This window comes from Myotis nattereri, assembly GCF_964212035.1.
Source record: "Myotis nattereri genome assembly, chromosome: 2".
Lineage (NCBI taxonomy): Eukaryota > Metazoa > Chordata > Mammalia > Chiroptera > Vespertilionidae > Myotis > Myotis nattereri.
In genome coordinates, this window is record NC_138076.1 from 26,928,974 (window position 1) to 26,941,468 (window position 12,495).

At 44.7% G+C, this 12,495-nt stretch overlaps 2 protein-coding genes across 2 annotated transcripts in view; one reads left to right on the forward strand and one right to left on the reverse strand.

Annotated features, from left to right (window-relative positions):
• Window positions 1–3,739, reverse strand: part of RNF170 (ring finger protein 170) — a 28,509-nt gene extending 24,770 nt beyond the window's left edge. The window contains exon 1 of the mRNA XM_081084915.1: window positions 3,545–3,739. The gene's annotated coding sequence lies outside the window, so the exon portion shown is untranslated. The remainder of the gene's footprint in view (window positions 1–3,544) is intronic.
• Window positions 3,740–3,912: 173 nt separating this feature from the next.
• The window catches only part of HOOK3 (hook microtubule tethering protein 3), a 91,428-nt gene continuing 82,845 nt past the window's right edge, over window positions 3,913–12,495 (forward strand). The window contains exons 1-2 of the mRNA XM_081085023.1: window positions 3,913–4,224; window positions 10,202–10,287. Coding sequence (XP_080941149.1) covers window positions 4,168–4,224; window positions 10,202–10,287 — 143 coding nt within the window. The 5' untranslated portion in view covers window positions 3,913–4,167. The remainder of the gene's footprint in view (window positions 4,225–10,201; window positions 10,288–12,495) is intronic.

A 12,495-nucleotide genomic window follows, 5' to 3' on the forward strand; every position in this document is an offset into this window, starting at 1 on the left:
AGTTTGAATTCTTTTCAAGTATATATTACTTTAACAATAAAAATAAAAGCCAGTGCCTGCTTCCTCCTGTGAGAGATGAAAATTCGGTTTAAGTGCTCAGATATAAATCATCTGTCTCAGTCTCACTCTTACCTACCATCTGTTACTTGATGGTGTTTTACAAAGATCTCAGTGAGGGCACTGCACTGGGAGGCACACACATTGACTACATCTTATTCCCTTGAGCGGTGCACAGGGAATATCACATGTTACAGCGGCTACTAAATGCAGCTTACTTCGAACCCAGAAACAAGGTTATTAAATTTACAGAACGTGGTATCTAATCTATTTCATAGGGTCCAGTCAAATATGAAAATGTGTTGATAGCACTGTTTTTAACTACTTGAGATTTACAGAAACAAAATACTGCATATGTTGGCAGCTGTGTTGGTAATTGATAGAACAATTATAGAAGCAGAACTAATTTCTAGCTTTGGCTTTGTTATTGCTTAACTGGCTAAATCTTAGTGAGGAATATACTTTAATAAATCAAAGAAGCATAAACTTTGGAGTCAGACAACTGTGTACTTAAGTAAAATCTGGATCTCCGCTTCCTTATATGTAAAATATATAACATTAATTTGAACCATATCAAACAGAACAGCCACTTTTTGGCAAAAAAAAAAAAAAAAAAAAAGCACCTTGTTTTATGGAGTTTAGGGAATGACAAAAAAAAAACACAACAACCAACATTCAGCATATTGCTTGGCACATTATATAGGTTCTCAGTAAATGGGAGTTATAATTATTTTTCTTTCTTCAATCCTCACCTGGGGACATGTTCTTTTTTTTTTAATATATATATTTTATTGATTTTTTTTACAGAGAGGAGGAGAGAGGGATAAAGAGATAGAAATATCAGTGAGAGAGAAACATTGATCAGCTGCCTCCTGCACACCTCCTACTGGAGATGTGCCTGCAACCAAGGTACATGCCCTTGACCGGAATCGAACCTGGGACCCTTAAGTCCGCAGGCCAACGCTCTATCCACTGAGCCAAACCAGTTAGGGCAGGGACATGTTCTTTTTAAAGAGAAGGAAGGGGAGAGAGAGGTAGAGAGAGAGAAAAACATTGATTGGTTGCCTCCCCAAGTAAGGCCCTGACTGGGGCTGGGGATCAAACCTGAAACCTAAGTATGTGCTCCAACCAGAATCGAACCTAAGACCCCTTGGGGTATGGGACTCTGCTCCCACCAACTGAACCACACCGGCCAGGGCAGAGCTATAATATTTTAATTACTGTTATTAACAGTTATTAACAAGTGTCAAGGAATCATCAGAACCATGATAAAACTTAGCCATACCTTTCCCATAGCTGCATTATATAGCATCTCAAACTGTCCTTCATCAAAGCTCTAAGTAGGTATTCCCTGGGAAGACAGGATAAACTTGGGAACATCACCATGCAGTAAGGAGACAGCTAAGTTCCACTCCCTTCTCTTTGGTCTTTTCCAAAGTTTTCAGGAAACACACACACACACACACACACACACACACACACACACAAGAAAATAAGGAAAATACAGGAAATTCCATTACTTCAAAGGATAAACTCATTGTCTTTGTACCCAAGCTCATGTAGGAATGTGATGGCCACATGGTTTCTGCAGACAATTACTGACGTCCGCGAAGCTTTTAAAATAATTTCCTTCATGGAAGGTAATTGGGGCTACACAATGAAACATCAAGAACACTGTACTATCATGCATGGGATGAGCAGTGTGACATGAAAAGGGAGATTTCAGTCAATTGTGTCAAGCCTTGAAAACTTGAGCAGCTGGAATATAGGGGCTCTCTACACAACAGTCCTTCCAGGAAAGTCTCACACCCTGTTTTCCTCTACATCCAACAACAAGTTACAGGGGAGCCAGGCTCACCTACTGACTTTGCAGGCCTAACAAGGGTAATGGTCTGGTCACTTTAAGTGCAAGGGATTCCACAGAAACTGGGTTGTAGGAAACCTGGTTTGACAAAGACCCACAAGGCATCAAAGGAAACAGCCAGGTGAGATACGAATTTGTTATTTCTCGACCCCTTAGTGTAAGGAAGAATGTTTAAAAGAAAGATCATTGAGAAGACTTCAAGAAAAATTTGTTTTACATTCACATAATGAAAAATCATACGAACTGTTAACTGGTACTCTGTAAGGCATTATTAAAAAGTAAGTATTGCCCTGGCCGGTGTGGCACAGTTGGTTGGAGCATCATCCCCTATGCCAGAGGTGGTAGGTTTGATTCCTGGTCAAGACACATACCAAGGTTGTGGGTCCCATCCCCACCGGAAGCAACCCATCGATGTCTCTCTCCCTTAAAAAATAAAAATAAAAAAAAGTCAGTGCCATCTTGATTGTTCTGAATGCTCACTGACAAAACCTACTTTTAATGACAAAAAAAGGGACTCCAGGAACTGCAAACCAAAGTAAAGATGTATCCTGGGAAGTGAAATCTGCTGCACCTCCAATAAAAGTTTGGCATCATCTGGTAAAGTTATGCACTCCCTATGACTCAACAATTCTCCCTGGACTCTAAGGCATGCATTCTAAAAAAAAAAAAAAAACCCTCTTACACATTTGCAGTAGTATCCAGGTTTAAGAATGCTTCTAGCATTGTCCTTAGTATCCCCAAACTGGAACAACAAAATGCCCATCAACAGTAGAATGGATACGGTTCTATTCGCACAATGGAATACTACTAGACGGCAATAAAAGTTACCTACAGAAACATACAAATTCGCCAGGAATCCAAAGCCACAAAATAATACAATATGATACCACTCATCAAAGTTCAAAAACAGACAAGTGAAACTATACTGTTTACCTAGGTGGTAAAACTATAAGGAAAGGCACCAAAAAAAGTCAGTCTAGGGAGGAAATCGTGCTCAGAAGGGAATACAAAGTGTGGGTGGAACGCCCGAGGTACCAGCAATGTTCTGTTTTCATCTGCGTGTTTTATTACTAATTCTTCTTTAAGCATGTACGTTGTATGCAACTCTCCGCCTGTCACAGAGCATAGAACCGTACCGGCAGCCCTGCAGAGGTTCACCCCTGTACAAAGGTGCGAGCTGGGACGACCCACTAGCCATAAGGACCAAGGCCAACACTTAGCAGGACTCCGGGAGAGACAGGCCCCGGTGACGGTCGGGTCCTCGCGGATCCGCGAACCGGGGCGCATCCTCTCCCTCCTCGACGTCACTCAAGTCTTCAGGGGGGCGAGGTTCCACGAGCCCCAGTAAGGGTGGCGGGCTCTCCTCGCCGCCGGCCAAGCCCACCTAGACCCGCCGAGACGCCCGCCACTCGGGCCCTGGCACCGTCTCCGGGATTCCGGACGGGACCCGGCAACTCTGGGGCTCTGCCCGGGCTTCCTGAAGGAAGGCGCAGCCCCGGGGTCCCAGGCAGCGACCCCCGGGGCAGTGCCGCCCACGCCGAGCCCCGCCGGCAGCGCCCGGGGCCCGGACCCTGGTGGGCGTGGCCGGCCGCGGGCCGGGAGGGGTGGGTAGGGGGCGCGTACCTCTCCACCGCAGAGGATACCTCGCCAACTCCCGGTGCCTGAGGATAGAGATTATTTCCGGGGACGGCCCCCGCCTCCCCTCCCGGGCGACCACTAGCTGTCTCCTTCCCACTTTGGAGTGCGGGCACGGGCGCACGCGCATTGCCGCGCTTCCGTGAGGACGCGCGCGGAGGACCGCCGCCGCCGCCGCCGCCAGGGCCCGGCGCGCGCGCACCCGGACGTGCAGAGGATGGGCGTGGGGGCGCGCGCGCACCCGGACGTGCAGGGGGTGGGCGTGGGGGCGCGCGCGCGGCGGCGGCCGGGAGGCGGGGCGGCCGGAGCGCGGCTGCGCGCAGGGGCCCGTGGGCCGCGGCTCGGCCAGGGCTAGGGGCGGGGACGCGGGGCTGCGGGCGTGGCCGGGCGCGCGCTCAGCGGACGCGCGTCCGGAGTGAAAGGAAAGGAGGGGCACGGGGGTGACGGTGCGGGAGCCGCTGCCAGCGCCGGACCGGAGTCGGCGGCCCGGGCCCAAGGGCAAGGTGGGCGAGAGGCCAGATCCGCTGCCCGGACCCTTCGACGCGGCCCCAGCCCGAGCGGCAGCGCTTTCTGGCGAGGTGGGGAGGCGCTGCCAGTCCCAGCGGGGGAAGATGTTCAACGTGGAGTCGGCGGAGCGGGTGGAGCTGTGCGAGAGCCTTCTCACTTGGGTACGACCGGCGGGGCCGGGAAGACCCCCTCTTCCCCAGGCCGCCTTTCCGGGATCCCCCCCAGTGCTCGTCCCGGGGGGCGAGTGCCCAGGACTGCGGTGCCGTCACATCCGGGGCCTGGGGCGGGCGGAGCCGGGGAGGGCTGGGGCGGCCGCGTCTTCACCCGCGGCCGGGCGGGGGTCGGGGGTCGGCGGGGAGGTGCCGGGCACGGGAGGCTCCGCCCGGGGTCCGAGGACGACTTCCCGGGCAGGAGGTGTGGGCCCGGTGGAGGCTAATGATGGGGTGCAGGCGGCACTGTAATTAGGGTGGTTTGCAGCTGATGAGGCGCTGGCGCTTCGCGGCTCCCAGGGACACCGAAGCGTTGCTTCCCTCCGCCTCCGGGGCCGCCTCCGGGGGCACTCGGGACCCCTGGTTGCGACGCTCCTCGTCTTTGTTGTGAGGTTCGCGGAGGATGGAGCGCAGCCCTGGAGGGCTGGGCCGACCCACTGGAAAAGGGGAAGTGCCCTTAAGGGAGGGAAGGAAAAAGACAAAAAGGCACCCAGAAACACTGTTTAAAATGCGAGATGCGCTGTAGCGATGAGAAAGGAAGCGGTGTGGAGGCGCTAATTAAAGGCAGTGAAGATAAAACACATCGGGAAGGTATTTGGGAGTCAGCAGTGGAACTCGACATCTCGCTGGCAACGTTGTGGAATCCTGATGTTAAATTGCCAAACGTCTGTGGAGATCCTCACGTCCTCCTGTTCGGTTATGATGCCAACATGTGTGCCTTTAGCCGCCTCTTCAAGAGCTGGACACAAACCCCAGGCCTGCGTGTGTGTCCCGCACGGCGGTGCCAGTGCCTGGTGTGTGCGCGCGCAGGTTGTCAGGGCCACAGGGGAACCCTAGTGCTTCTGTCTTGGAGCATTCGTCTTAGAGCTGAAAATGTTGGGTACCATTTTTAGAATAAAATACTACTACGTTTATGGAGGTGATGAACTCATAATGTTAAAAGTAAAACACAAATGTCAAAGACATTCCTTTAGCGGTGCCTTGGGTTACACATTCAGATCCCTGGGGTATAGACGTCACTCTCCTGTGTGGGGCACTTCTGTGGAAAGGTTAGAGGGGCATTCCTAGGTTGGTTGTAAAAACTGTAATAAAAACAGTTTGAGGTTTTCCTAATTTGGCTTACGCCATGAATCCAATTATGTCTTTTGAAACAATACATACAATGTCAGAGCTTGATAATACTCCTTAGCTTTTATATTAGGCCATTCTCGGGATTTCAGATTGTTTGCAATACTATTGACTTACAGTTTACACCTGTAATGGGTTCCAGCTTCAGGCGGGCAGATGGGTTTCACTGCTGAATTTTAGAGGCGAGAAAGACTGATAAGCTGCACAATGGGGCCAAGGCTGGACCAGGCAGAGGAGAGATAGAGGAAAGACATTATCACATTCTTTGATACTGTGGAAGGGAGAGGCTTGGCAGAGGTTATAAACAGAAGATTAAGGATCTTAAGGTGTGCGTTTTTGAGTCTGTACAAAGTAGAGCCTTCCTCCACGCTAGAAAAAAAGAGGCAAGAGGGCAAAGATGAGGGAGCTAATTGAACTGGAAGTAGGGCTGCATTGTTTAAAGTCTAGAAAGAGGTGTCATGGAAACAAAGAGGTGTGTTTCAGAGCCATCTGCAAAAAGATGGTAGTGCAGTTTTTTGAGTGAGAAATGCTAATATAGTAAGAGGAAGAATGCTAGAGGGAAGTCTGAAGAGGATACTAACAGAAGCGCACAGTGTGAGAGCACCTCTGTAGAATCTGGTAAAATGTCAAAACAGGTAATCCAGGCTGTCAGCCGTGGAGAGAGGTGAAGGAATAAGGCATTGTAGAAAAGGCTTTTTGAAACGCCACTGGAAGGCTCATCAAGCAAAATTTCTGGAGAAGAGAAGATTAGAGATTATCATGGACAACACTAGAGATCAGAGTTCACACAGAGATGTACAATTCTAAGATTTGGAAACATTATAAAACATTGCACATTGAAATGTTTCCAAAGGAAGTTGAGTTTGTTCTCTTTGTCATTATGGAAAGCAGGATAAATGTTTATGTGGAAAATGTGGGAGGTAGCTGAAAATGTACATTGTCTCCTAGCTCCCCTTATGTCTGGAGGCCAGATTAATGCTGAACACAATTCTAAAATTAAACAGGAGGGAAAATTGTATACAATACACTCCAAAGAAAAGATTCCCATTGACAATTTATCTATAATAATAAGAGCATAATATGCTAATTAGACCAGACAGCCGACATTCTTCCTGATGTCCTTCCAGACAAAGCCTCGGTCGCTGCGAGGACCGAGGGCAGGCAGCCTTGGTGGCAGCAGCAGCTGTGGGGTAATGGGGGCGGCGACTTCCCCTGACCCGCCTGGTCGCTTCCCAGAGAGGGAGGCCAGTAGGACATTCCCTGAGGGCTCCCGGACTGTGAGGGGGCAGGCCACCCAGGCTGAGGGACCCCCTCCACCACCCAGTGCATGGATTTTCATGCACTAGGCCTCTAGTTTGAATATAAATTTACAGACAGCTAGGTTGTGTGGTTACTTTGCACACAGCAGGTTAGAAGGTAACTGCAGCACTCAGCAAAATACAGACAGCTGTCAGTAACGTAGAAGATGTAAGAACTCAAAAGTTCAGTCTGGGTGATTCAGTCTTTGAGCTGAGGTCTTAGATACTTCCAGAGGCTCCTTGTTCAGTTACTGAAGATCATAGTTATGATCCTGAATCTCAAATAAAACTTTAACTACATAGCATTTATTTTGAGGTATGAGGTATATAGTACATTTTAGAAGTTCTTCCAATAGAAATGGTAAAAATAAAACTCAGCACTTAGAGGGATGGCTGTTAGTCACCTATGCAGAATTCAGTTACCAATGCAGAATTCAGTTCTGTGGAACATATCATTGCCCCAAATGTGGTTAAATTGCTATTGTATCAAAGAGTTTACTAGCCCAAGAACCAAATGTTTCAAATTTTTTTTTGCAAGAGGAATGCTTATGAAAAGACAAAGTATCATGCTACCAATGGAAAACATCTTAAGCTTAAATTCCAAATCAAAGTTTATACTACAAGCAAGTTCAGCAAGATGTGCTTGAAAATTTCCACCCTACCTCCTCTCCCCACCCTCTGAGTCAAAAATGGATTTCTACCTATCAGAAAAATTTGCCCTGCCTATTGCATCTGTCAAGCCTAATTTCTTGAACTGTACATGGAAAGATTGCTTTTTCCTGGGTTATAGAGACTGAAAAACCAGAAAGAATCTGGGATGTGACCAGTTAATGACAGGAAGCTAAGTGGGAAAAGCATCACCCCATAGGCTCAGTGCATTTCTTCTGGGAAACCCAGTAACAGTAACATATCCCTGTAATTTTCATATTACTTACTTAGCAGCCTATAAAAAGCACACTGGTGTGTAAAATTATGGAGGATGTAATTTTTATGGTGGGTATAATTTATCTTCCCCAGTCCATTCTCTGTGCTTTGCCTAAGTCCATTCTCAAACAGTTTTTGTCCTCTCATGGATAAGAAATCAGATGTACAAAAGTTAAAGCACATATACTTTTTAAAACTTCATTATTTTTTTTTAATTGGGGGTTGGTATAATGTGGTAAGAGTATAGGTTCTGAAGTTAGGCCACCTGGGTTCAAATTCTGATTTTTGTTTTATACTAACTGAGGGTGACTTTGGACAAGTAATTTCACCTCTGTGTTCTAATTGCATTCAGTTTAGATCTAAGAGGTGGCTCTTGTGCTTTAGTATTGATCACCTTCATTGGAGTGCTCGTTAAAACACTGAATGCAAGGCTCCACGTCCAGAGTTTGTAATTCAGTAGGTCTGGGTTGGGAACTGATATTCTGCATTTCCAGCACCTTTCCAGGTGATGCCATCGTTAGTAGCCTGGGGCCTGACCACACTTTGAAAACCACAGCTCTACAGCAGGGTTTGTTCATCTTAGCATTATTGACGTTTTGGGCTGGATAGTTCTTTGTTGTAGTCTCTGCCTGTGCATTTGTTATAGGATGTTTAGTAGTAGCATCCCTGGCTGCTACCTACTAGATACCAATAGCACCCATCTAGTTGTTACAACCAAAAATGTCTCATAGGGAGTAAAGTTGCCCTGGTTGAGAACCTCTGCTCTAGAAACACTAATTCCAGGTGATCTCATGCTTTACTCTTCTCACATTTTTGTGGGGGAGGGTGATGTGGAGATTGGGTGGTGTTAAAATGGCTTTTTGCAATTAAAAGAGAGGTTATGGCCCGTCAGGTAGAATGTTATGCCTTCATGCAGTTAGGTGCAATTGTATTTAAGTTTTATTGTACTGTTATCCTGAAATATCTTGTAGACATATAATCCAATCAATAAAAATGTGTGTGAAGACAGATGTGTTAATTTCTGAGGTCACTGCAAGGTGAGCAACAGCAAGAATTCATTTAATGATGTTACTGATTCTCAACAGAATCATATGGTCTTTATACAGAGGTAGGCAAAAGCAGGTTTACAGTTGTGAGTACGCAAAACAGAATTTATTTTTCTATTATTATTTGTTATTGTATTTTCCCTATGAACAACTATAAATCTACTTTTGCCCACCCCTATAAAATGCAGATCGCCTGACCTCACTCTGCTGCTTATTCCCCATTGCTCTTAGGATCAAGTCCTAACATGGATAAATAAGTTTTGCACAATAATGCTTCCTCTTTAACCTTGTCATTCACCATTTTGCTCATTTCCCTGTGCTATCTCTTCCTCCGGTGTCCACCCCATCCATACTAAGCTTCTTTTCTTTCCTAGGTTGCATCCCACTCTCACTTCTAAACTTTGTGCTTGCAGTTTGCATTTCCTTTAATTCTGTCATTTTACTAAACTATAAACTGTGAGAGCGTGGCCTGTATCTGTCTGTCCTCAGTGATTTATTTCCTTCTAAGTCCTGGCTGAGCTGCTGGCTGTAATCATTGCTGGCTCAGCTGTATTATCTTACTCATGGAAATAATATCTACTATTTTTTGGCCACATCATGTTGACTAGTACACGGTTAGTTCTAATTCAGAGTACATTTGAAATCAAAGTGCAGTGCCCTAACCAGTTTGGCTCCGTGGATAAAGCGTCGGCCTGCGGACTGAGGGGTCCCAGGTTCGATTCCATCAAGGGCATGTACCTTGGTTGCGGGCACATCCCCAGTGGGGGGTGTGCAGGAGGCAGCTGATCAATGTTTCTCTCTCATCGATGTTTCTAACTCTCTATCCCTCTCCCTTCCTCTCTGTAAAAAAATCAATAAAATATATTTTAAAAAAAATAAAATCAAAGTGCATTGAATATCTAACCTAACCGTAGTGTGACTTCTACATTTGTGTACATATTTTTGGCTGAGTAAAAGGAATCTCAATCTGGCCAGGCTTAAACAAGAGATCTGTCTCACATAATAGGAGACTTCAATGTTTTTTAAGGTAGTGGCTTAATTTTGGCCTCCAAGACTTAGTTTTTCTAAACCTTTTCTCTGCACTCCACTGCATTGGCCTCATCCTGTGACGGATTCCCTTAATAGCCACAAAGTGACTGCTAGTGACAGTGGAGGCAACATATTTATTCACATCAAGAGGAAATTGGTTGTTCTTTCCCAGAAGTTCAAGTAAGCATTCCTTACATCTCTTTGATCCAAATTGTCTTTGCCTTATTAATACACCCCTAAGTCAGTCATTGGTAGAGCAGATCTTAGATTGATCATCTGTGAGTAGAATAGATGCTGAAAAGACACCCAGTGTCCTCCAGAATTTCTCTTTTGCCAATGGGAAAAATTTACAATAATAACCTGCAGGAAATTTCCCATAAGGGAAAATCTTTCCAACACTTCTGCCTTATGCAGTTTATTACAACTCCCAAGATGCGGTACTCACAAAAAGAAACCTACGAAGTCTTCTGTATAGTTAACCATGGAATCTTTTTTCCCCTTCAGATCCAGACATTTAATGTGGATGCACCATGCCAGACTGTGGAAGATTTAACGAGTGGGGTTGTGATGGCCCAGGTTCTTCAAAAAATGTAAGAATAAACTTCTTTATCTCTTTGTATGTTCTTATACATGGATATGTCGTTAGATTAAAGACATGGACAAAAAAATAAAGTGCTTACATGACGTGTGTTCTGCATAATATAAGAACTGTAAGCAGCAGTAATACTTTTGATGGCATGTACTTGTTTAGTTACAGATTGACTGCAAGTTTAATTAGGGCTGTAATAGTTATAATACTCCAATGGTTTTAGCAGAATTATTTGTTCTTGTGCATAAGCTTGGCAGAAGTTTTTATGTTAGTAACCAGAGTTTGCCATCCTAGAAGAATCTCGGAGACTCACTCCTAGCAATAATGCTGAAATGTAACAGTAAGGTCTTCCCTGACTACCCATGTGAAATAAGCAACAAGCATCCCCCTGAGCTCTTATCCCTTTTAACAGTTGCATTGTTCTGCAAAGTATGCTAGCATTACCTGATACGCCATGTATTTGCTTGTTTATTTGTTATTTGCTGCACGCATGCGTGCACACACACACACACACACACACACACACGCACACACTGTGAACTCCACCTAGAGGCAGGGTATTTGTTTTGATGACTGTTGTGTCCTCAAACCTAGGGCAATGCCTGGTGTTTGGTTGGGCCATATGAAAATGACCTTTTTGTGTAGATCAAAAATGGTCAAATAGCAGCAATTTCTTATGGTTTAATCTGCATGATGGATGCTCATGTTTACTGAATGACCAAGGGAATGAAATATTTATTTGGGTTATATAAAACATACCTGATTGCTTCCTTCTAAGTACTTTGAAAACGTAATGGTTGTATGGCTCTCTTCAACTTTTGACCTGGGAATTTTTCAAATAATGGATTTCCTGTGAATTTAAGAATTCATTAGGTTTGATGCAATTTGGGGGATACTTTTGTCTTCTGAAGCCCTGAACACTTGTCAGCCTGATGATATTAAAAGGTTTACAAATGACTAATGAGGATTTCCTGCATTTCTATTGAGAACCAGTGTCATCACTAAATGAGTTCTTGCTGTTGCTCACCTTAAAGTGAGTCTTATACAATTGCCCAAATGAGAAGCAGCTCCAGTGCCTGGATTTCAGAGACTCTGTGTGCCTTTAGCATTAGGGACTCATGCTTGAAAACTATAGTTTGCTATTGCTTTCTTGTGGAACTTACATAGCACATCTTTCCAGCTCTACAGGCACACACACTTTTTGATGGAGCTCAAGAAGGCTCATTTGAGACCTGACCAGAGTGATCTTGTGATTATCATGTCACCTCTGAGTGGTGCGCTATTAACTTTTAGCCTTTGAAAGGTCTAGAGAGTTTCATTGAAGTTCTTAATAAAAATTATTTGTGGACATAGCTAAGTGAGCTTTCCAGGTATGTGTCAGTAGCTGAATTTTTTGTTTAAGTTAGTTTGGTTAGGATTTCTCTCACTTGAAGAAACCAGAAGAAAGACTGTATTGATTTAACAAGTGAAGATCATAAACCATTATGTTCTACATGCAATTTAATAATTCCAACATACGCTAAGGCATGTGAACAATCTTTTCTCGTTTTTGCACTGCAGTGGTTAATTGGTTAACCCCTTCTTGTCTTTTCCTTCCACCCTTTGACCTGTTGTAATTTAATTTAGCACTTCTCAGAATTTTCTTTGTCAGCTTCTTTTTCACTTGGCAGTATTGCCTTTAAGGTTCTTCCCTGTGTTTTTGTGGCTTGACAGTTCATTTCCTTTTAGCATTTCCCACCCTCTTTTTCTCAAAGCTTTATTGAAATTAAATTGACATTCAGTAAATTGCACATTTTTAAAGTATAGAATTTGATAGATTTTTACCTTGTAGATGCCTATGAAACTTACCACCACAGTCAAGATAATGATCATATCAATCACTTTGGAAAGTCTCCTTGCCCTAGACAGGTAGCTCGGTTGGTTAGAGAGTGTCATCCTTATATGCCAAGGTTGCAGGTTCAGTCCCTGGTGAGGGTACATACAAGAAGTAACCACTGAATGCATAAATAAGTGGAACAAGAAATCCATGTTTTTTTCTTCTTCTGCTGCTGCTTCTTCTTCTTCTTCTTCTTCTTCTTTCTCTCTCTCTCTCCCCTCCTTTCTTTCTCTCTAAAATTTTTTTTTAAATCTCTTCATTCCCTCCTTCCTGCCTTCCCTTTTTATCACTATAGACTCATTTGCAATTTCTAGAAATTTATATCAATGGACA